Source organism: Ovis aries, chromosome 2, assembly GCF_016772045.2.
Source record: "Ovis aries strain OAR_USU_Benz2616 breed Rambouillet chromosome 2, ARS-UI_Ramb_v3.0, whole genome shotgun sequence".
Lineage (NCBI taxonomy): Eukaryota > Metazoa > Chordata > Mammalia > Artiodactyla > Bovidae > Ovis > Ovis aries.
Genome location: NC_056055.1, coordinates 68265712 through 68291299, shown reverse-complemented (window position 1 = coordinate 68291299; position 25588 = coordinate 68265712). Strand labels below are relative to the sequence as shown.

Genomic DNA, 25588 nt, shown 5'->3' with positions numbered 1-25588 from the left:
TAAAAAAATTTACTGGCAGTAGTACACTTATATAAATGTTAGTGTCAAAGAATTTTTTCTGGAATCTCATGTCCTAAAGATGGAACAGATGTGAATATATGAAATGAGGAAGTGAAAGAACTATTTTATTTGCTTTTTTTCCCAAACAGCTGTTTGTAGAGTATAGAGATTTTGCCTGGGAACAAAGAGGGTGAAACAGCCTGGATGAATCCCTCTTCATGCCTGGTCAGCAATAGTAGAAACGCCCAGGGGCCTTTGGGGATGAATCTGAAACTTTGGTTTTGAAGGTGGGGTCTCCCTGTGAGGTGAACAAAACCCATCCCCTAAGCTCAGCTTCCCCCAAGGCCAGTGTTAACAGCTCAGCAGTGCACCGCCTTCCCTGTCCTCATTTTCTGTCAAGTCCTACAGCCATCTATTTGCCATGAAGTGATGGGACTAGATGCCATGATCATAGTTTTTTGAATGATGAGTTTTAAGCCAGCTTTTTCACTCTCCTCTTTCACCTTCATCAAAAAGCTCTTTAGTTCCACTCCACTGTCTGCCATTAGAGTGGTATCATCTGCATATCTGAGGTTGTTAATAAGCTGATTTTTTAAACATTTATTAAACTTGGATGAACATCATTACACCCATTACATGTGTTCCCAAAGATTCTTATTCAATATTTTGTATGCACAACAAGCTTTAGTATAGATTTTCCATAATTTCCTATTCTTTAACAATTATTATTAGGACTTCCCTGGTTAAGATTTCACTTTGCAATGCAGGGAGTGTGGGTTCCATCCCTGGTTGGAGAGTCAAGATCCCATATGCCTTGTGGCCAAAAAAGGAAAATATAAAACAGAAGCAATGTTGTAAAAAACTCAAAAAGACTAAAAAAATTTGTATTCATTTTTCAACTTTTCCTCTTCTTTTAAAAAATATTTTTTGTTTGTTATTATTTATTCAACTTTCCCTCTTCTTTTAGCTGCTTTGATGAATTTCCTTTTGACTAAAGGTTAAGAAATAGAATAGCTGGGTCCAAAGCTGGGCACTGTTTTAAGGCTATTGATCATAATTGTTATTCATTCGCTAAGTCATGTCCAGCTCTTTGTGAACCTATGGACTGCAACATGCCACGCTTCCCCCGTCCTTCACTATCTCCTGGAGTTTGCTCAAACTCATGTCCATTGTGTCAGTGATGCATTCAATCGTGTAATCTTCTGTCGCTTCCTTCTCCTCCTGCACTCAATCTTTCCCAGCATCAGTCTTTTCCAGTGAGTCAGCTCTTCGGGTGGCCAAAGTATTGGAGCTTCAGCTTTAACATCAAACCTTCCAATGAATATTCAGGGTTGATTTCCTTTAGGATTGACTAGTTTAATCTCCTTGCTGTCCAAGGAGCTCTCAAGAGTCTTCTCTAGCACCACAATTCAAAAGCATCAGTTCTTTGGCACTCAGCCTTCTTTATGGTTGAACTATCTCATCTGTACATGACTACAGGAAAAACCATAGCTTTGACTATATGGACTTTGTCAGAAAGTGATATCTCTGCTTTTGAATACACTATATAGGTTAGTCATTGCTTTTCTTCTTGTAATTTCATGGCTGCAGTCACTGTTCACATTGATTTTGGAGCCCCCCAAAATAAAATCTGCCACTGTTTCCATTTTTATCCCATTTATTTGCCATGAAGTGATGGGACTGGATACCATGATCATTACTGCCAAATTATTCTACCAAACTGTGCATGTTTACACTGGTACTTTGCTAGTACTAAGTGTTTGCTGCCCCCTTTGCTAATTTGAGAGTCCCAAATGGGATTCCATTTTGTGGACTTTTCTTTGACTGAGGTGAGATTGAACATTTGTTCAAATGTTTTTGACTATTAACATTTTTCTCTCTTGACAGTTGCTCATGGGTGCCTATCCACACAATTTTCTATTTGGGTCCCTCTTTTTTGGATTGACTTATAAAAACATTTTTAATATAAAGTTTAGTGGTCCTGTCATATGTATAGTATAAGGGTACCTTCCCTCCATTTTTCACTCTTTATAGTGGGGTCTTAGGAAATCATTTGATGCCTTTGTTTGTTTAATTTATCTGTCACCGTTATGGCATTATAGTTCACTTGCCTTGAAGTTATTAAAAGGAGAGCTGTTTCCCCAAAACCCCCTCTAAAGTAGACTATGAGAGTTCAGTGGAAGCGTGTGCATGTAGTTGCAAATCATCAGTGTTTCTATCCCCACCTCCAAAAGCTGTAAGGAACATGGTTGATTTTACTTGATCATTGGCCCCTTGTGACTCTTGGCAGTGTTTAACTTGTAAGTGAGGATATCCAGGCCAATTCACAATTTATTATGTGGTTGGCTGCTAACAGTTGAGGTGAGTTTGTATGTTTTTTTATATTTTTGATCATACTAAAATAACTCTGTGTCTCTCTACCCTAAATTATGACATCCTATCAGATGTCAAACTCAACAGCATCTCATGGGTCTATCTCCACGTAATGTAATCCAGCTGGAGATTCAGAGTATGCAAAGCCCATGTTTTAGAACAAAAAGGTATTTCTCTCTACCCAGTAAATGAAAGTGACTTTTTTCAGCTATAAAAGGACAAAGGATTTTGAAGTTATCCCACTGGGCAGGGCTTCCTAGACTTGTTTTTTTGGCACTAGGCCATGGAGCTAACCCAGCATCTTCTAAATTTCTTCCATTTATGTAGCAGTGTGCACAGTTACTTGGATAGGACTAGAGTCACTCCATGCTGTGATGATTAAAAGTCCTAAGTCTTCTCAGGCTAGAGGCAATGACAACCAGACATCTAAAAGTGTCACTAGCAGACCATTGATCGGTGTACGGAGGGGCCAAAGACTTGATCATTTCTCCTTTTAAGTATTTGCATTGACCTCTCAAGGCTGTATATTTTCTTGTTTGAGGAAAAACATGTAACATTGCAAATGTAACAAGAGGTATAAATGGTTCATAGCTTTGGTGAGAAGTTCTCAAAGATGTCTAGCTTAACTAAGGTATTATTTCAGCCTATTTTCAAAGTATAAACAGCTCGATGTCATTGGGTCTTCCTCTCTGAGTTATGTTTCATAACTCTGAACCCCAAGTACCCATTCTCATTACTCTGTTGAAGGAAGAAATGATCCACCCCATGGTCCTCATCCCCTTTCTTGTTGTTGTTGTTCAGTTGCTAACTTGTGTCCCACTCTTTGCAACCCCATGAACTGCAGCACTCCAGGCTTCTTGTCCTTCACTATCTTCTTGAGTTCGCTCAAATTCATGTCCATTGAGTCAGTGATGCCATTCAACCATCTCATCCTCTATCACCCCTTTTTCCTCTTGCCCACAATCTTTCCCAGCATCAGGGTCTTTTCCAATGTGCTGGTCCTTTGTATCAGGTGGCCAAAGTTTTGGAGCTTCAGCTTTAGCATCAATCCTTCCATGAATATTCAGGGTTGATTTCCCTTATGATTGACTAGTTTAATCTCCTTGATGTCCAAGGGACTCCTGAGAGTTTTCTCTAATACCACAGTTTGGAAACATCAGTTCTTCAGCACTCAGTCTTCCTTATAATCCAGCTCTCAGCTTTCTTTATGGTCCAGCTCTCACACATCCATATGTGACTATGGGAAAAATCATAGCTTTAACTATATTGACCTTTGTGGGCAAAGTGATGTCTCTGCATTTTAATATACTGTCTAGGTTTGCCATAGCTTTTCTTCCAAGGAGCAAGCATCTTTTTATTTCATGGCTGTAGTCACTGTCTGTAGTGATTTTGAAGCCCAAGAATATGAAATCTGCCACTGTTTTCACTTTTTCCCCATCTATTTGCCGTGAAGTGATGAGACTGGATGCCATGACCTTTGTTTCTTGAATGTTGAATTTTAAGCCAGCTTTTTCACTCTCCTCTTTCACCTTCATCAAGAGGATCTTTACTTCCTCTTCACTTTCTGTCATTAGAGTGGTATCAGCAGCATATCTGAAGTTGTTATTTCTCCTGGTAATCTTGATTCCAGCCTGTGAGTCATCCATACAGCATTTCACATGACATATTCTGCACAGAAGTTAAATAAGCAGGGTGACAATATACAGCCTTGCCATACTCCTTTCCCAGTTTTGAACTTGTTTGTTGTTCCATGTCCAGTTCTGACTGTTGCATCTTATCCTACATACAGGTTTCTCAGGAGGCAGATAATGTGCTCTAGTATTCCCATCTCTTTAAGAATTTTCTCTACAGTTTGTTGTGATCCACACAGTCAAAGGCTTTAGAGTAGTCAGTGAAGCAAAAGTAGATTTTTTTTTTTTTGAATTCCCTTGCTTTTTCTATGATCCAGTATATGTTGACAATTTGATCTCTGGTACCTCTGCCTCTTCTAAATTGATCTTGTACACATGGAAATTCTTGATCCACGTACTACTGAAGCCTAGCTCAAAGGATTTTGAATATAATCTTGCTAGCATGTGAAATGAGTGCGTTTGTACAGTAATTTGAACATTCTTTGGCATTGTCTTTCTTTGGGACTGAAGTGAAAACTGACCTTTTCCAGTCCTGTGGCCACTGCTGAGTTTTCCAAATTTGCTGCCATAATGGGTGTAGTGCTTTAACAGCATTATCCTTTGGGATTTGAAATAGCTCACCTGGAATTCCATTACTTCCACTAGCTTTATTTGTAGTGATGCTTCCTAAGGCCCACTTGACTTCACACTCCAGAATGTCTGGCTCTAGGTGAGTGACCACACCATCATGGTTATCTAGGTCATTAAAAGCTTTTTTGTACAGTTCTTCTGTGTGTTCTTGCCACCTCTTGTTAATATCTTCCACTTCTCTTAGGCCCTTGCTGTTTTTGTCCTTTATTGTGCCTGTCGTTGCATAAGATGTTCCCTTGGTATCTCCAGTTTTCTTAAAGAGAACTGTTTGTCTTTTCCATTCTATTGTTTCCTTCTATTTCTTTGCATTGTTCACTTAAAAAGGCTTTCTTATCTTTCCTTGCTATTCTCTGGAACTCTGCATTCAATTGGGAATATCTTTCCCTTTCTCCTTTACCTTTCACTTCTCTTCTTTTCTCGGCTATTTGTAAGGTCTCCTCAGACAACCACTTTGCTTTCTTGCACTTCTTTTTCTTGGGGATGGTTTTGGTTACCACCTCCTATATAGTGTTATGAACCTTGGTCCATAGTTGTTTCTTAAGACATTGCTGTTTGCTAAAGTCAGAGGATAAAAAGTATGTGAATAACTGAGAACACTCTGTCTCAAAGTGTGTATTGAATCAGCACCATGTTGGTGCTTTGTGTGAATTACCAATAAGAACAACCACCACCACCACCACCACTTGTGGTAACCCAGTCATTCACCTTAATACCTAGGCATAATCTAGTCACTTCCTCTTGATAGTAACCCATGGGATAAGGGCTGTTCTTTCCCTGTGTTAGAGATGAGGCCAGCAAAGGTCAGTGGCTGAGCCAGAATTTGAACTTCAAACAATTTGACTCCAGAGCCTTCCCTCTGAACTTGATTAAATTCAAAAGACAACCCCTCAAGATGGGCCATGGTGTCCCCATTTTACAAATGAGAACCCTAGACTCAGGTTAACAATTTTTCAGTAACTTCTCACACACCTGAGAAGTAGCAAAGTTTGATTTTAAACCCTGATTCCAAAACCCTCCTCAAGCCTTTCCCGCTGAACCATCTTTCTTATACTACAACGCATTCCTTTGTGTTTAGGACTTTATTCACTTCCAGAAAAAGTTACAGTTGGCCAATAGACAGGTACTTAAATGAGCCTGCAGCACATTCCTCTGGGTTCTTTTTGCACTAGAAGCTACGTGTTTAGCCTGCATGCTTCATTGTGTGAATGCCTCAATACAAGCTACCTCTGTTTGTAAATAGCTGTAGGAATAAGCTTCCCAGTTCCTTCCTCCCTCAGGACTTTGTACTGCTGTCCCTCAGCATGGAAGACTTTGTCCTGAGATCTCTGCAGGGCTGACTCTTCTCAGGTATCAGATCAGATGTCATCACCCCTGTGGGGCTAACCCTGACTCCCTGTATTTGTTTCCTAAGGCTGCCACAAAAATTTACCCAAAACGGGGTGGCTTAGAACAACAGGAATTTATTTTCTTATCATTCCGGAGGCCAAGAGTCTCAAATCAAGGTTTTGGTAGAGCCATGCTTCCTCTGAAGGCTTGAGGGGAAAATCTTTTCTTGCCTCTTTCAGTTTCTAGTGGCTCCATCCATTCCTTGGTTTATAGCAGCATAACTCCACTCTCAATGAAAAAGGTGGTGAAACTTAAAATTAAGAAAACTAAGATCATGACATCTGATCCCATCGCTTTATGGCAAATAGATGGAGAAACAGTGGAAACAGTGAGAAATTCTATTTTGGGGGACTCCAAAATCACTGCAGATGGTGACTGCAGCCATGAAATTAAAAGACTCTTGCTCCTTAGAAGAAAAGCTATGACCAATCTAGACAGCATATTCAAAAGCAGAGACATTTTTGCCAACAAAGGTCCGTCTAGTCAAGGCCATAGTTTTTCCAGTAGTCATGTATGGATGTGAGAGTTGGACTATAAAGAAAGCTGAGCACCGAAGAATTGGTGCTTCTGAACTGTGGTGTTGGAGAAGACTCTTGAGAGTCCCTTGGACTGCAAGGAGATCCAACCTGTCCATCCTAAAGGAAATCAGTCCTGAATATTCATTGGAAGGACTGATGCTAAAGCTGAAACTCAGCACCTGATGCGAAAAACTGATTGCTTGGAAAACACCCTGATGCTGGGAAAGATTGAAGGCAGGAGGAAAAGGGGACAGCAGAGAGTGAGATGGTTGGATGGCATCACCGACTCAATGGACATGAGTTTGAGTAAACTCCGGGAGTTGATGATGGACAGGGAGGCCTGGCGTGTTGCAGTCCATGGAGTCGCAAAGAGCTGGGCTTGACCGAGTGACTGAACTGAACTCCATTCCACTCTCTGCCTCAGTCTTCACATAAACTACTATTTTGTATTTATCCCCTGTCTTTTCTTCTAAGAACACTTGTCATTGCATTTAGGGCCTACCTGGATAATCCAGGCTGATCTCATCTCAGCATCCTTAATTATATCGGCAGGACTGTTTTCCCAAACAAGCTTACCTTCACAGGTTCGTGGTGGGCCACGGGGAGCAGTGGCCTATCTTTGGCAGGGGGAACATAGGATGCCATTCAGCCTGCTCTAGGAAAGTCATGCTGCTCTAATAAAGCAGCCTTTGCTGATGTCATGCTCTGTGGCAGCATTACCCAGTTTAATTTTTGTCACCATCCTTGTGCTTGTTTGATTCATCTTGTTCTTTTGTCTACTTTTCTATTGCTTGTCCCTGCCTACTTGAACTCCAACTTTATGAATAAAGAGCTATCTTTTTCACTGCTGGATCCCTATCACCTCCCCCAATGTTGGTGTAGTGTAAGGATCACCAAATATTTGCTGAATGAACAATACCGTTAGTCAAATGTGACATCAGGTTGGCTCTCTGATCCTTTCAACAATTTCCAGGGTTTTCATTTTTTATATTATTTATTTTATTTGAATTTCACTTGCATATGTTTGGAAATACAGGTATATTATGGGGTATATATTTAACACAATAGATAAATATCAATATATATGCTATCATTTCAATATACCACTCAAGATCTAACTGTCTTAATAGTTCATTTAGCTTTAATTTTTCCCCCATGAGCAAATCTTCAGAATAATATTTCTTTCTCCCATAGGCTCTGATCACCTCCGGGAGAAAGATGGCCTCTGGGCTGTCTTGGTCTGGCTCTCCATTATTGCTGCCCGGAAGCAGAGTGTGGAGGAAATTGTCCGAGATCACTGGGCCAAATTTGGCCGCCACTACTATTGCAGGTGAGAAGGCTAAGGGTCTCCATATGGACCTTAGGAAATTCCTTTTAGAAAAGTTAAAAAAAAAAGGAGCGGGGGGACTAGAATCCTATGAAGGAAGCATCTTTCAGGAAGATCTGAGGAATACAGAGGCTAGAGCGAGATAACCCCTGAGAGGTTGCAGGTGGTATCAAGGTAGTACCAAATTAGAGAATACAACTTTCTCTACCTCTGGTGACTCCTGTCTGTAATCTTTTCATCAGTGCCTATACAGTGGGCAGCCATCCTGAGATGAAATTTGAACTGTAGAACCTCAAAAGGTCCTCTGGCAGCCATTAAGAGTTGTACAGTCAGACCAGGGGTTTTTCTTGTTGGTTTTCCACCCATACTTATCAAGGAAATGGGGGAAGAGACAGAAGCTGCCACAGGTCAGGGTGATTTTTGTAATCCTCTCCCTACCATTCTTTGTCTTACCTCCCTACTAATGGTGCACAAAGTGACTGTTAGTGGGCTGGGAATCTCAACTACCTTCCTGTCCCCTGCAAGCAAGGGGGACAGTCTTTGGCTTGTGGCTGGCAGCTAGATGTGTGTACCTAGAGATGCTATTCATGTATAAATAGTGCCAAACCATGGTTTAGGAGGAGCAGTGGTCTTAAAAGATGTTAACTGTGAGGCTGTGGAATTAGGGCAGATAATCTTTGGGTAGTCTCAGCAGCTCTCAGTGTATTAACAACAGACACTGTACCTCATTTGCTTTGCTTTTGAATAGTTAACTACTTGGAGGTTTGGTTGCATTTCAAGAGCTTAAGGGACAGAAAGAAAGCTTTAGACTTCCCTTATAAGGTGATTGTTTCTTCTCTTAAGAGGTCATTTACTTAGATAAACATCAGAGAATAAGGAGGCTTGCCATATTACTCATTAAAATCCAAGAGGCTGCAGTGCTCTGGGAAATGGAGAGCCTCACATTCTTGGTTCCTATCTAATTAAGAAGGCTAAGAATGTGACAGCCTGCAAATCATCTCGAATTATTCATTGTGTTATAAAATAAAAACTGTAAAGGCAGGTAGGAACTTTTTTATTCACTAGTATTTCTAACAGCCACCCCAAATCCTGATTCTTGTGGGCTCTTTTGGCATACCAGAGGGGCCAGTTGGCACAGAAAATCCTTTTATTGTCTGAAGCTGTGCCATAAAATCCAACCTGATAAAATATATTTTGATTGCCAACCTCTGGCTTAGTGAAAGCACTTTGAGTCGGGGATGTGTTCCTCATAATTTCTGGAATGATTATCTAGCTTTCTGCCAGCATTTTGAAGACATGGTGTTATGATAAGTGTATTTATAATACAGTTCATTTTTTTGTGGCCAAGAGCTTACATGATAATTACTTTTTTCATAACAAATACCATATTAGAGAATATAATACAGTGGAGATATAGATTCTTGTAGGGCATTCAATTATGATTCAGGTTTCTGTCCAAAGAGATCACAGAGATAAAGAAAAAGGGAGGAGGGAGGAGGTAAAATGAAAGCAAACATTTCCTCCAGCCCCCGGGAGAGGTAGGTTGCAATGCTTGTGAAGGAGAAGTATTTATAGCCTGTTTTCTTAGTGGGCAGGAGACAATCAAATTTGGTTTAACTGATACTGAGCCTGAAGTTGTATCTGAGAACCTAGATGATTTTCCCTGTATGAGTGAACCCCAGAAAGAATTCTCCATTTTAAAATTTCTTTCCTTGAACGTGTGTTGGTAGTGGTGATGGTCAGAGGGGCTTGTTTGGGGGAGTGAGGGGAAGTTGTGATAGAACTTGCTCGTGTATGAAGATGAGTGTTGGGGCAGCTGGTCTGATGGTCTCAGCCACGGCTGAACGTGACCTGTCGCGTTCGTGTATTTTCTCAACTTCTAAGACTCTTTCAGAGCCTCTCTGTCTCTTACTAGAGCCTCTTATCTCGTCCTCATGCCCTTTTCTGCTTGGTTGGGTCTTTACCTTCCCAACAAACTACTGATAAAGAGAATCTAGGCTTAGAACACAAGCTGAGAAAGAATGTTCTGAGAGAGTTCCCTGTTTGTTTGTTTGTTTTTTTTCCTCAGGCTGGGAGGACACACCTTCTGTAGGAGGGAGAGAACAGAAGAAAGGGATGTAGGTGCAGGGGACCCATTGGTAGACACGGTATCAGTCCATGTTGGTGAATAACGTGATGTCTACTGAAGTCTCAAAAGATCTTGGGTGGAGAAAAACTGTCAACTATTCAGATCTTCCTTCTTTAGTTCACTCTGAGAACTCACCTTCCCTGTGTTACTTCCGCCCATGGGATTTTCCAGGCAAGAGTACTGGAGTGGGGTGCCATTGCCTTCTCCGTTCCCTGTGTTAAAGAGAGCCCAAATTTGAGATCCCACCACTTGAGCACAGCTGCCCCTTCTAGTATTTCCTTCTTAAACAGACCTCCCTGAGTATGCCATTAGGACTTGGCCAAACCCATCTGACACTGGGAAAGACTCTATAGTTTCTTTATGATAGTGACTAAGAATAAAAGTAAGAGCTTTAAGCACCAGTGTCTGGCATTGTGCCAACTACTTGGTATGTATTATCCTATTTAAACCCAGCAACAACAAATGAGATAGGTGTTATTTTTAGTCTTTTCCCCCCGTCTAATCGCCTCCCAGCCCCATTGTTATATGTGATGTTCTTGGCTAGGAGGACCTTTTTTTTTTTTTTTTTTTTAAAGAAACAATTGTAATATTTCTTCCAAGTTTCCAAGAGAATTTTATGGTACATTGAGTTCCCTTCCCCATCTCTCTTCCCTGCCTTGATTCCTCTCTCTCCTCCCTGCCTTGATTCCTCTCTCTCCTCACTTTCTGCCTTCACCTCCTCCCATATTCATTCCATTGCTTACAAAAACCACTACTTATCGGAAGCAACAGAGAGAACGAAACAGAGTAGATCTCTGCCCTCCTGGGGCTTACAGTCCTCATGAGCAAAGACAAGAAATAAGTAAATTAATATATAAACAAAGTAAATACAGATTGGGATAACTACCAAAAGAAGATGTAAAGGATGATGAGCGACGGGGAGAGACAGAGGGGAGGTGCCTTAGAGGTCTTGTCAGAGAAAGTGTTTCTAGGGGTGACAGTAGATCTGAAAACTGAAGGAAGGAAATGCATCAGCAATTGGAATAGCCTGGAGAAGACTGTACCAGGGAGAGGAAACAGCAAGAGCAAAGGCCCAGAGGGTGGAGCATCTTTGAGGACTGGAGAGGAGGCCTGTATGGCTGGAGCATAGTGAACAAGGGCCAAAGTGAGACACAGCCAAGTCAAGGAGGTGGGCATGTCATATCCCACAGGACTTTATAGACTGTGGTGAGTGTTTTAAATTTTAATCTCAAGATGATGGGCACTTTTAGAGGGATTCAAAGGAAAGGATGGCCATGATTTAATGTTTACAGGATGCTGCTGCTGCTGTGGGAATGAGTGAGGGACCAGGGGAAGAGGTTGACCAGGTATGGGCGCTTTTCTGTGCTGTTCTTCCCAAACAAAACCAGTGATTAGACAACCCGAGAGGCCTGCCTGGCTGCTGTTTCTCCGATTAGATTTGTCTTTAGCCTGTGTCCTGTCCCCCTCACCAGGTTTGACTATGAGGGATTAGAGCCCAAGACGACCTATTACATCATGAGGGACCTGGAGGCCTTGCTCACAGATAAGTCCTTCATCGGCCAGCAGTTTGCTGTGGGGAGCCACGTGTACAGTGTGGCGAAGACAGACAGCTTTGAATATGTGGACCCTGTGGATGGCACCGTGACCAAGAAACAGGTACTTGCTAGGACATTGCCAGAACAGGTTATCAAATGATGAGGCCAGGGGAAGTGCAAAATGTCCTACAACTGGAGAGGTCTTCAGGGGCAGTCTACTGTGATCCCTTCATTTTATAAATGAGAGCCCTGTAGCCAGCAGAGAGGAAAGCCCTTGGTGAAGATTACCTACGTACTTAATGGCAGTGGGCGGATTAGAACATGTGGCCCTGGCTCTCTGTCCAGTCTTCTTTCCCCTGGTAACTGATCGGCCTCAACACCATGAATGGATTTAGACTCAACATTTCTTCCTGAAATATTTGCAGCCTGAGTCTCTCTATGTAGCGGCCACGATGGGTGACAGATTCAGAAAAGTTTCCAACAACTTTTCCTTGGGACCCGCAGGTGCAGGGATGTTTCACCTTTTGTTACCTTATGTCTTTGAGGAATGAAGGGAGCTTAGCCAGATGGGTTTGTTGCTCCTGATAGGGGAAGAAAAAATTGGAAATTTTGCCCCACAACCCCAAAAAGAAAATCTATGGTTGAGAAGTATCATGAAAGATAAGTGGCAAAATCGACCACAATTTCTTCTGTGATCTCATCTCTGTGAATTGTGTAAGAGACATGGAAAGTGATTACAATTATTTTTCTTCTCAATTTTGGCAATGTTGGTCACTCTGGGAACATATTTTATCATTTATAGTCTGAATAAGACATTCTGGGTAATGTTAAGAAAAGTTCCATTATAAAATTCCCCAGTTCTTACCTTCTTATACATGCTTCATCAACTACAGACAACAAAATAAATCAGACGCTGTAGTTTGAGGGGACTAGATATAATGGTAGATATTGCTGTTTTTACTTTGACTAGTGTTTTATACTTAGTCCTTGTCCTAGGGTCCTCTGACTTGCTGATGTTCCAAAGCTCAGTGCCCTCCTGTTACTCTGGTTGTATTCTTAGTCTAGTCCGCTTTAGTTTTACAGTGATCTTTCATCTCTGTCAAAATGTCAGTCTTTCATTCTAGAAGGCCTTCCATAGCTGGACAAGTTCATCACAGTCTTCCTTTAGAAAGGTGTAGGATAGTGGAAAAACTAGTCATGAAGAAGTTTGAAGGCCCAGAATTGAATCCTGCTCCCACCACCTACTAGTTGGGAGAGTTGTTAGATTTCTTTGGTCTCTGGTTTCTTTCTCATCTGTAAAACATCTGGGTCACAGAGTTGTTTTAGAAATAGAATGAAATAACATATACAAAAACTCCTAGCCTTTACACAGGGAGTGTACCGTGCATCTTTCATGGCTCTGATCTGTTTTGCACAAGAATGCTTTCTTGTAGACCGGATTGAATTCTCTCTAAAATAATGCCAGTGAGTCCTGGAGATGTGAAGCCGGGAGCTCAGCACATCTTTGAACCTCCATGCCTCAGATAAAACTCTGTTCCGGTTTGTACCATATTCTAACTTCTATTTCATACAGAGTCCTCAGAACAAACTTCCCTAATCTAAGACTCGTTTTGTTGTTGTTGCTGTAGAACTCAAGAGTCGTAAAATACATGCTTTCTAAAGTATCCCTGAGAAGTTTTTTCTTCCCCGATGAGGCAGTCTTGAAAACGATTCCTTGAAGGGATTGTCTAGTCGTTGGTAGGTTCTGAACTGGATCTCCTTATGCAGAGCTTGAGCTCATTTGTTTTGCTGTTAAATCCACTAACACTCTGCTTTGTGTCTTCTTCAGTGGCCTCAGCATTTGGGTGCTTGTTTCTTGACTCCTCTTTAATCTTTCATAGCAGGCTAATTCTTCAACTGGATTTCAAATGTGGCCTTTGATTTATTCCATGTCCCTCCCCTTCAACCCTGAATATTGGTTTCCATTTTCACTATAGAATTTATTGATTTTTTTCCATATTCTTTCATCTGGATTTCCTTAGTGGCTCAGACGGTAAAGCGTCAGCCTGCAATGCAGGAGACTTGGGTTCAATCCCTGGGTCAGGAAGATCCCCTGGAGAAGGAAATGGCAACCCACTCCAGTACTCTTGCCTGGAAAATTCCACTGATAGAGGAGCCTGGTGGGCTACAGTCCATAGGGTTGCAAAGAGTTGGACACAACTGAGTGACTTCACTTTCACTTTCGTATGAGCTCAAAGGTGACCATAAATACTATCAGAACCTGCTCTTGGGAGTTTCTTTGGTAATGAAGGAAGGGTGGCTGTTCATCTTCCCAGATTCTAGGACCCAAGTGATGCCCTCATCAGCTGGTGTCCCAGAGTCACACTGGAGCTTCCTGCGGGTCTGGGTTGAACTCACTGGGGGTTTTGGGAGATCAGTTAACATTCAGGTTCATACCTAGTGTCAGCAAATCATAGATTGTTCTTTCACCACAGATGGTCCTGTTGGCACACAGGAGAAATTCCTCCACAGGTGGGGCCATTGCTAAGCTTTCACTCCCGAGGCCTATGTCTCAGAATTCCTGGGATGTCAGGATTATCACCATTCACTTCTGGGGACAATTGAGGCTGGGGAAATTGAGGCATGGTTGCAAGATACACTGCTGCTTCTGCTGCTAAGTCACTTCAGTTGTGTCCAACTCTGTGTGATCCCATAGACGGCAGCCCACCAGGCTCCCCTGTCCCTGGAACTCTCCAGGCAAGAACACTGGAGTAGGTTGCCATTGCCTTCTCCAATGCATGAAAGTGAAAAGTGAAAGGGAAATCGCTTAGTCATGTCCAGCTCTTCACGACCCCATGGACTGCAGCCTACCAGGCTCCTCCGTCCATGGGATTTTCCAGGCAAGAGTAATGGAGTGGGGTGCCATCGCCTTCTCCACTATCCATTCCTAAAAGACATATTTGAATTTAAATAAACTGGTATTATTTTAAGATAGCTATAAAATAAAATGCTTTGGTGCATTTATTCAATAGATATTTCTTGTCAGTTCAGTCAGTTCAATCACTCAGTTATGTCCGACTCTTTGTGACACCTTGGACTGCAGCACGCCAGGCCTCCCTGTCCATCACCAACTCCCGGGGCTTGCTCAAACTTATATCCATTGAGTCAGTGATGCCATCCAAGCATCTCATCCTCTGTAATCCCCTTCTCCTCCTGCCTTCAATCTTTCCCAGCAGCAGGGTCTTTTCAGATGAGTCAATTCTTTGTATCAGGTAGCCAAAGTATTGGAGTTTTAGCTTCAGCATCAGTCCTTCCAATGAATATTCAGGACTGATTTCTTTTAGGATGGACTGGTTGGATCTCTTTGCAGTCCAAGGGACTCTCAAGAGTCTTCTCCAACACCACAGTTCAAAAGCATCAATTCTTTGGCGCTCAGCCTTCTTCACAGTCCAACTCTCACATCCATACATGACTACTGGAAAAACCATATTTCTTGAGACGTTTCTTGAGAGCCTATCAAATGCATATAATTGGTTTTTCTCATGGTGCAGTTTTTTTACTGAAGTATAGTTGATTTACAATGTTATATTAATTTCTGCTATACAGCAATTGATTCATTTATACACACATGTACATTCTTTTTTAAAATATTCTTTTCCATTATGATTCATCATAGGATACTAAATAAAGTTCTTTGGGCTATACAGTAGGATCTTGTTATTATCCATTCTGTATATAATAGCTTATATCTCCTAAACCTAGTGGTGCAGTTTTTTAATATAAATTTATGACAGCTTCACTGAGATAAATAATACATGTAACATGCAATTCACCCATTTAAAGTGTACCATTCAGTGGTTTGTAGTACATGGACTTGTGCAGTTGATGCCATGTGCTGGCTGGATGATCTTAGTCAAGTTACTCAGCTTCCTTGTGCCTTTCTATCTTGTCTGTGGAAATAGGAATAGTAATTGTGGCCGCCTCATACAGCCATTGGGAGAATTCAATCAGATAATGCATATAAAGTCCTAGTATATAATACACATTAATAAATGATTAACTTAAATAAGTTATATTAAAAGAACAGCCTTGGGCATTTAATGAACTATGAACTAAGTTGCTTCAGTAGTGTCCAACTCTTTGTGACCCTATGTAGCTTGCCAGGCTTCTCTGTCTGTGGTAAGAAAAGCAGGGGAAAGAATTCAACAACATACAGCTTTGCAGGGTGTCACGTGAAGACATGGGAAAGCCCCTCAGTTTCTGCGTTATCTGTGAATTGATTCAAACTCACATTTCTCTGCTTCCCCCAACATCCTCTGTCCTCTGTCACACACACACTTCGCTTCAAATAGAAAAAGGATTTTTAAGGCAGCTCTGTTTCCTTTTTGTCCTTCATTTGAGGTCAGAGTCAGGGAACAGACCGTGGGAAAATAAAGTTGTTTCACATGTATCTCTAGAGATAAAGAAGAAATGTTTCTCCATCGAAAATGAAATTAAAATCCTGTTCTGGTGATAAGCCACTCCCCCATCCCCCACCCCCGTCCACTCCACTGCTACGAAGAAGTTCAGCAAAGTCTGTCCTGCCTGTGAGATTCTGCGGAGCCTCAGTCAGGGAGCAAGAAGGAGGGACTTCCCTGGTGATCCTGTGGCTAAGACTTTGCATTCCCAATGCAGGGGGCCTGAGTTCAATTCCCCGTCAGGGAACTAGATTCCACATGCTACAACTAAAAGATCCTGGCACAAGCAAATTGGAAAAAAAAAAAAAAGGAGCAAGAGGGAAACCCCTCACATGAATTCCCGGCGACTTCACTGGCCTTACTGTGGCCTGTCAGATCTCATGGAATTTATTATGGCTGCCTCTAAGCGTCTGATATTTTTGTGACTGTGGGCATGAAGAGAAAAGTTGATGTGTGCCTTCCACTAAACAGGACCCAAGAGAGACTCTGATTTAGAAATAGTTGAATGAGGTGTGGTTCAGTAATAGAAGCTCATCCTTCGTGGTCCCAAGAGGATATGTCACTGGTTATTTTCTGGTTGGTAAAATCTAGTAACATGAATGAATGATGATGGTTACTTCAAATGCAAGTGGAAATAGTAGCCAATAGCTAGCTACTCTAAGAATAGGGGTATAGTTGTTGATTAATAGTTGCATAAAGGGTGGCCCAGTCTTTTCTCAAGGATGGACTCATCGTGCAAATATCAATATTTTCCCTGGTGTTTGGCACATTCTCTCTTCCCTCAACAGTCACTATCCTGGGGGGTGTTATGGATACCCAGATTTTCTCTTACCATTGTCCTTCCTCATCCCCTCCTTATACCCCTAACTATGAGACTCTCCTGGCTCTGGGAGAAGGGGTGCTCCAATTCCAGTTCTGTGAAAGAAAGACAACTTGACAGATGGTACCAGCACCAAGTGAAGGCATATTGCCACCAGAATGGACCTCAATCCAGAACTGTGACCTGTAATTTGAAAATTAGCTTTGAAATGAGAAACCTTGATACTTTATGAGCAAAATTTAACCAATTGAGTCTCTCTTTATGACTCATCCAGCTCCCATATTTCTGTTTACCAAGATCAAAATCATTAAATTCTATGAGTGCTGAAGTAATTTGCAAGTAGAAGTTCAGCTGATAATTTAAAAAAAAAAACTGATGTAAATAAATGCATACCAGTTAGCTGATGTGGAAAACCAAATCCAATTTGATTATGTCAGACTAACTCTGAGCTTATTAATACCTCTTCAAGTTATGCAGGCTGTGTGGAAACATTTTGATGTCGTCCTCAACCTGGAAAAAAGAGCCATTTGAAATTAGTTCAGAGAAAAAGTACACTTTGAAGACTGATTCTGAAGTTAATTTGCTTTTAATGTTGTTATTTTAATATGCAGGGAGGTGTCTGTACTTTTTAATTTCAGTGTTTAGAAATAATAAAGATAGCAAATTGGCAATCTTGAAATCACATTTTAGTCTGACATGTGGTGCTTTAATATATACCATGGTATTGCCAACTCCTGGTCAACAGATATAGAGGTTTACTGAGGCCTCATTTCTGGCAGCCTCACATGAAGGCAACTGAATAATGTCAGCTGAAAAATCTAGGGCTCTGGAGGGGCTCTCTATTCAGAGTTAACTGGTCAGCCTTTAACTTCAAGCTTAAACTTTTATTATGTTCCAATCAATGAAGCAACTAAGAGACTGTCATATTAACAGCCCTTGTCCTATAACATGCCATTTGCTGGAGTGTGGTTTGCACACCTAGAAGTAGAATTGAACATATCACTTCAGTCAGACTTCTTCTCCCACCTGTAGATTTAGTTAAATCTGAATGTTAGAACCCATTAATGGTCCTCCTGTATCAAGCGACACACATGTTTAGGGAGTGAAGTGTTATCACTACATATATACTGTGATCAAATCTGGGTTAACAGACTCTCTTTCTGGGCTTCCCTGGTGGTCCAGTGGTTAAAACGCTGCATTTCTAATGCAAGGGTTGCAGATTTGACCCCTCATCATGGAACTAAGATCCCACATGCTACATGGCACAGCCAAAAATTAAATTAAAAAAAAGAAAGAAATCCTTATGCTGTTACAAGTTGTGGTTGTTAAAAAAATTCCTCTTAATAAATATATGTTCCTCTCCTACCTTAATACAACATGGTGAAGGTAGCAGAAGTTTGAGTCGTTCGTGTCTGACTCCATTGAATGACTAGTTTTCAAATATCTACTACATGCCAATCAGCTTGCTGGGCATCGAGGATATAGCAGCACATAGGACTTGCTAGCAGGAAAGACAGACTGCCATGAAACTTGTAATGACTACAGGGTTTACTGAAGAGCATTACAGAGAAATCACTTGTTTGGAAGTGCATAGCAGAAGGAGGGCTTCCCTTGTGGCTCAGACAGGAAAGAATCCGCCTGAAGTGTGGGAGACCTGGGTTTGATCCCAAGGTTGGGAAGATCTCTTGGAGGAGGGCACTCAAGGTATTCTTGCCTGGAGAATCCCCATGAACAGAGGAGCCTGGCAGGCTAGTCATGGAGTCACAAAGAGTCAGACACGACTGAGTAACTAAGCACAGGACAGCAGAAGGAACGAATCTAGGCTGGGGCTCTGGAAAGCTCTCCATGGGAAGGTGATATTTAAGCTGTGCCCTAAAGAGAGGATGGGGGCTGGCTCAGGTGAAACTGTCTTATCAGACTACTGTACATGTTTTTCTTCCATCAACTGTTCTTACACTGTTTAGCTTTCCGGAGAAAGAGCTGAGTTTCCTATGTGCTGTCACATTCCCAGTGGGATGTTACAATGGCTGTGATAATGATTCCAACTCCAGTGCTCATTCTGCAGCACTGTAGTTGTGGGAAATAAAGATAACTGGGCCTCTTGGTAGATACTTTGAAAATTATGGATTAAAAATTGCTTTTCCTGATGGGTACTTTTCCTGTGATTTTGCCTGTTTGCCTTCCGATCACCAAACATGTATTCAGTGCTTTGTGATGACCTGTTGGCTGATTCGGAGAGAGAGAGAGAGACTATTTTTGGTTAGTTGGGGAGTTCTGACTCACCTCCTTCTGATTCATTTGGGTTTTGTTTTGTTGTAATGAATTACCTTTTCCTGACATAACTGATTGCTTTAGGACTATCTTCTAAAATGTTGGTAGTATTGATAGCAACCTGCTAAGATGTGTGATAAGAATCTAAGCATTCTGGAATGGCATCCCAGTAAACTCCCTACTAAAGTACTAACATGTGTGTATAGTCAGGAGGGCAGATGTCCCCAGGAAAATTAACTATTAAAGGAAAAAGCTGCAACTTATCACAGGAACTGAGGGAGGAAACTACCCCTGTTGTCTGGGTAGAGTATGTCTGAATTCAAAATATCCCAGAACCAGGCCTGGTGTTGAGTGAACAGACATCAGCAGCCATCTTGGCTAAAGACACAGGGAAACGGAATGTGTATGACCTAGGTCCATTGTTCCAAACTTGACAGTTGAAATCTGGATGAGGACTGGCTTGCCAGTCTTCAGTTTCCAAGTAGGCTTCTCATCACTAATGTGACTTTTGCTGGATAGGTGTTTTAAAAGTACACTTAAGAAGCCATTTGACCTTGATTTTTTCAAGATGAGCATTTGCAATTGTTGGTTTCCAAGAGTGCTGGTTGTTTATTTAAAAGTCTAGATGAGATTTGCTCCCAAGGGTAGGGCAGCTGGGTACAGCTATGTAGTCAGTGCACTGCACAAAGGCAGGGGCCTAATTGGGGAGGAGAAGCATATGAACCATATGAAACCACTGATAGCCATTCTTGGCTAGTCCAGACCAGCCAAGAGGAAGGATGCTTCTGTGTAATTTGTCCACCCAGAGGGGGCACTGCCTGTAATTTATATAAGGGCATGGATTGGACTAGCAGCTGCCCAGCTCAGCCACTATTGAACTCATGCTCACAGCTAACTCTATGACTTAAACAAAGAAAAGTGGGGTAATTCTAGGTAATTTTTTTCATGGCAAGAAATGTCTATCCAGTCCAAATCTTCTGCTTTCTAGGCTGCATGCTTTCTTCTACAAAATATGGTTCAGATGTTACACAGTGATATTTTCACCTTGAAGCTTTCCAGATAAATCACTGGGATTTCGAATGGGAAGTAACATGTGAGTCAATCTCGCAGAGTCTCTCTCTCCCAAGCCTGCCCTGTCTCCAGGTTCATATGCCTGGGGGGGCCAACGGGCCGGATAGGTGACACTGTATGGATTTCAGGGCCATACGCTGTGTTCCCTTGGAATTCATCCTAAGTCAGTATTTGACTAGGGCAGATGCTGCCAAAGAACTGTTGGTAATGTACAGTTCCTCCTTCCCCGCCTGGCTGCAACATGTCATAGGATCTCCAAACCCACATCTGGCAGCTCTGCTTGTACTTAGCATCTTGCAAATTTCCCTGCATTGATTTACACAGGGCTTAAAAAAAAATCATGTATCAAACATTTATCAGATACCTACTCTATGTAAAGCTCTGTGCCAGTTTAGGGGACCCATACAAAGTCACAGGAGATATTGTTCAAATATTTCACATGAAAGCAAAGAATGGCTATCAGTGGTTTCATATGGTTCAACTAAGATTACAAGCCTGGAGCCAGAAGAAAAAAGGTAGGCTGAAACCCTGGCTCCTCCATTTACTGGTTGTGTGACCTTGAGCAAGTTTTCTAACCTCCCTTTTTTTAGTAAAAGGAGAAAGTGGCCTGGATTACCCTAAGGTCTTCCTTTCAGGACCTTAAAACTCTAAAATTGGCCAACCAGGAAAGAGTATTTTTTTTTTTTTTGTCAAAAAGCCATTCAGTGGGAAGCATGAAGAAGATAAATGTAACATACCTGTGTGTTTAGTAGTGATTTCAGAGGACATGGCAAAGTTTTAAAAGTAAAATTAATTTTAACTGCCCAATTTAAAAATACATATGTAGCATTGCTAGGAGACTCAGGTTTGATTCCTGGGTTGGGAAGATCCCCTGGAGAAGGGCATAGCAACCCACTCCAGTATTCTTGTCTGGGGAATCCCATGGACAGAGCAGCCTGGAGGGTTGCAGTCAACTGGGTCTCAAAAAAGTCAGACATGACTAAGTGACTAACACACATATACACACATGTAGCATTACACCACAAACCGCTGCCATTTTGGCATTATACAGCAATCTTTGGCAAAATCTGGAAAGTTGGACAAATTAGAGCACAGCACCATTTTCACTAAGAGCTTTAACCTAGAAAAAGAGTTCTCTTTACATTCTCTTTACAGCAGCAGGTGCTGCTGCTGCTAAGTCACTTCAGTCATGTCCGACTCTATACGACCCATAGACGGCAGCCCACCAGGCTCCCCCGTCCCTGGGATTCTCCAGGCAAGAACACAGGAGTGGGTTGCCGTTTCCTTCTCCAATGCATGAAAGTGAAAAGTGAAAGGGAAGTCGCTCAGTCGTATCCGCTTTACAGCAGCAGTGATTTGTAATTTTTAAAGCACTTCTCACATTTTCTGATCTGATACAACAGCCCAGTAAGCCAGGGTATATTATTTTCATAAACTTTTTAGGAAACTAAAGGTTGGAGAGCTTAAGTGACTTACTCAAGACCACCGGCTGATAGAGCTAGCCAGGATTCTAGTCCCGTTCTCTCTTTGTCGCTGTTATTCCTGTATCACTTCCACACTGACTCTCCACCAACAGCAAACCAGAAAGGGGCAGATATGGGGAGGAAATGAAATACTATAGAGATAACTGGAAGCAGACTGAAGGATTTCTGGGTGGAGTGGCTCTTTAACAATTCTTTTTCACTGGGACAAAGATAAGGTGGGAAAACCTACCCTGGTCACTGAAGCATATAGCTATGGTCACTCCAAGGGGGAAAAGACCCTAGGCTGGAAGTGCAATGCCCCATCCCATTAATTAACATTATCTTCTAATGGAGGAGGACATCTTTCTCCCTTCTTTGAGTGTGGCTGTTGTGTCATCATGGAAATTTCAGCTGCTATAGCTGCTGTGGTTAGTGGTATCATGGATCCCTTCAGTACTGCTTCAGAAATTCCTTAGGCAATTGTGCTAAAAAGTTGGTGTCAGATGCTCAAGAGGAGATGCTTCCGGTGGTTCTGCTGCTGACAAGGTACAAGGAGGAGGCTTTCAGGACTCAGCAGCAACATGATGTTTCATTAGGCCCCTGTGTTATGGCCTCCTAAGACCCCAGTTTGCTGGTAGTGTATGCCAGAAACCTCAGTTCATAAAGGCATCTTCCTTAAGACTGACATGTAGGATAGTCAGTCACTTGATACATGAAGTAGGTGACCTAGAGAAAAAAAGACTACTAGTCTGGTGTCCACACATGGCTACACATTAGAATTGCCTGGAGGGCTTTTACAGTACCGATGCCCAAGTCACACTCCATACAAACTAAATCACCATGCCTGTATGAAAGCTAGGTACCACTATTTTTAAAGACCCCCTGGCTGATTTTGGTATGTATTAAGTTTTGCAGTTAATGGGCTAGCTAACAATTTTTACAAGATCACACAACTGGGGAAAAGAGCTTACTATGGTTCAACTCCATTGTTTTTAACTGAAACTGACCTTTGCCCTAAAAATGAAGAATGAGCAGACACAGAGTCCTTCACAATTAACCTTCAGAGTGAATACGTTAGCTCCAGTTCGCCAGTGGAGAATATGAGTGTGTTTCCACTTGGCCTTGTAAAATGTGGAAGGAGGCCTTCTGGCGGTATCCATACCAGTTGTGGGGCATGTAATGACAATCACTCAGCAAGTGTCAATGGAGGGCCTACTGTGTACCAGGCTTTTCCTAGGCTGTATTAGTGAATGGTGAGCAAGGACATAAGGGTTTGCCCTCCCAGAGCTTATCAGCTAAAAAAGGACCAAGATATAATTCAGTGATTCCAACACTTTAGGGTTAAGACTTTAAAGGGAACTTATTTTATTCATTTGCTCTAGGCCTTGTTTCTTCAAGAGGATTTGTGGCAGCAAAAACACACATAATGAAATTGTTAGAATATAAATAAGAAACAGAAATCAAGACTAGGGAAAATATAAATAAGAGTAGAGAGTCAAAAACAGAGGAAGAAGAATTCATAATTATGCAAATCATAAGGATCCACTTGGGCTTAACCTCAAATTTGGCATAAAGTATCCTGGCAGCCATATTGAAAAGGGAACCATGGTTAGTTATAAAGGTCTTGTTGTCAGAAAGACAAAAAAAAAAAACAAAACAAAACACAAAACCTAGTTACTCAGCGGAGGAAAGGCTTTCCTAACACTTGGCTCTTGAGGACATGTCTCATGTGGACCTTCATACAGTCTCCTGTAGTGACTGCAAAAAGTAGATTTTATAACTGTGCCATGCAGACCCTGCAATAAAGGTGAGGACATAAAACTAAAATGTAATTTAATAAATCCATTTCTGTTACGAGTAGGTGATCAGAAGTAAGTTGATTGAGGCCAAATATCTGTCCAGATGAACAGTGACTAGAAGTTGGGGTACCTGGAGGACACACTTATAACAGTCCTCATAATTTCTTTCTACTGGGATTTCCATAGACATATAGTTATATTTTCAATTTTCTAGGGTAGAGTTGACAGGGTAGAGTTATTCCATGTTGTGGATAATGGAATGGTTATATGCTGCTGCTGCTGCTGCTACTAAGTCACTTCAGTCATGTCCAACTCTGGGGTTATATGAAGGGTCAGCAAATATTTTCTGTAGAGAGCCAGATAGTAAATATTTTAGCTCTTATGAGCCAGACAGTCTGTTGCAACAGTTCAGCCCTGCAGTTGTCACACAAATCAGTCATAGACAACACAGACATGAACAGGCATGGCTGTGTTTCAGTAAAACTTGATTTATAAGAACAAGTGGCAGGTCAAATTTGGCTGACAAACTATATCACTAAGCCTGAGTTTAACCTAAAAAAATAAGTAAATAAAAAGCAAAGTGTATTGCTGGTATTTTTGGTTGGAATTATGGAACATTTTGAAACTTGGCAAGTCTTGGTCAGTGGTGATTTTGGCCTCATTATTTAGTTGATAGCAGGTGATGATACATGGTGCAGAGAACATGGCTCACGCTGAGGCTACAGATTCCTGAAGTTCACCGGAGCAATGTACAGACCCCAAAACAATCTGGTACAACTCTTCATACATCCAAATGATGCTCAACAGTCATGGAATGATCAGGTTGTTGCAGCACAGAGCTGGACTCGTTCTACATATGTTTTTGGTTCCACGTGGAGAAAGAGAATTGTTATGTTCCTCACTGGGAGGTCTAACAAAGCAACGTGGATTCTCCATTAAGATCTCCTTAGGAAAGAGAGATGACATTGACATTGAGTTATTTCCAGCAGCTTAATGTGTGCTATTCACTCCTTTAACATATTTTCAAGTGCTAAATCTATTTCAAACTACCCAATGTAGATTCTAACCGAACTTCCATGAGTATAACCACACGCAGGGAAAAAAAACAAACAGAAAAAACATCATTTCACTGTGAAGAAAGGGCTTAGCTATGAGCAGATAATAAACCATGTTGATGGTTTATCATGGCCTGAATTCTTAAATACCCTCTGATGCTGGGAAAGATGGAAGACAAAAGGAGAAGGGGGCAGCAGATTATGAGATGATTTGATAACATTGCCAACTCAGTGGACATGAATTTTAGCAAACTCCAGAAGACAGTGAAGGACAGGGAAGCCTGGCATGCTATAGTCCAGAGGGTCACAAAGAGTCGGACAAGACAGCAACTGAACAACAACAACAGTGGCCATAAACTAACTGTGTAATTGTTAGTTGTGTACACAATTGTTAGTTGTGTAATGGAGCTGATTCAACTGATTTAGCATCTGCAACAAAAGATGCTTTAGGGCTTCAGCCTTGAAGTTTTTAAAAACATGGCTATGCATTCAGTGGTGGAACCAACCTTTGGGGTTTCATTATCAGTCTGTACAGAATTTGGTATATCATACTTTCTGGATAGCAGAGAAATTGATTTATTTGCTCCATTCAGAATTTCCTAACTATTCACTTATCCAGCAACACAAGATGGTTAAGAAAATAGTTTTGCTCATTGTAATAGAATATTTTAGGCTCATGGAGAGCACATACTGTCTTTATCTTCATATACCCAGGGCTTAGCCCTGTACCAGATCTACGAGGGTCACTGTAAAATGCATGCCCATGAATGACTCCTGGGCAAAACTATCCTGTTTGCAGAACTTGTGCCACAGAGCAATGGAAGGCACATGCCAGGAAGGGACATGGCTCCTTGTTATTACACAAATTGTGGCAGACATTGAACCACTCAAAAAGAGATTAAGCTTTTTATTTTGCAATTGGAACAAAATGTGCTTACAAACTTAAAAAGCAGAAAACTGCTCAGATGGAATCACAGTGTTTCCCAGCAATATCACCAGATGAGGGTAGGGGTAAGAGATTAGCAATCAGGTTCATGTGGCATGTATGAATATTTTTATTAATGGCTTATTCTTAACAAGCAGAATTTGAGGCCAGAGAAGTTTCTAAGCAAATTTCATAGGGAAAATGTCTGCTATCAATTTGC

General features: G+C 41.5%; 1 protein-coding gene across 2 annotated transcripts in view; it reads left to right on the top strand.

Annotated features, from left to right (window-relative positions):
* PGM5 (phosphoglucomutase 5) overlaps nucleotides 1-25588 on the top strand; it is a 206253-nt gene that overhangs the window by 140295 nt on the left and 40370 nt on the right. For both annotated transcript variants that reach the window (XM_004004337.5, XM_060409386.1), the window contains exons 8-9: nucleotides 7733-7868; nucleotides 11466-11649. In XM_004004337.5, coding sequence (XP_004004386.1) covers nucleotides 7733-7868; nucleotides 11466-11649 — 320 coding nt within the window. The remainder of the gene's footprint in view (nucleotides 1-7732; nucleotides 7869-11465; nucleotides 11650-25588) is intronic.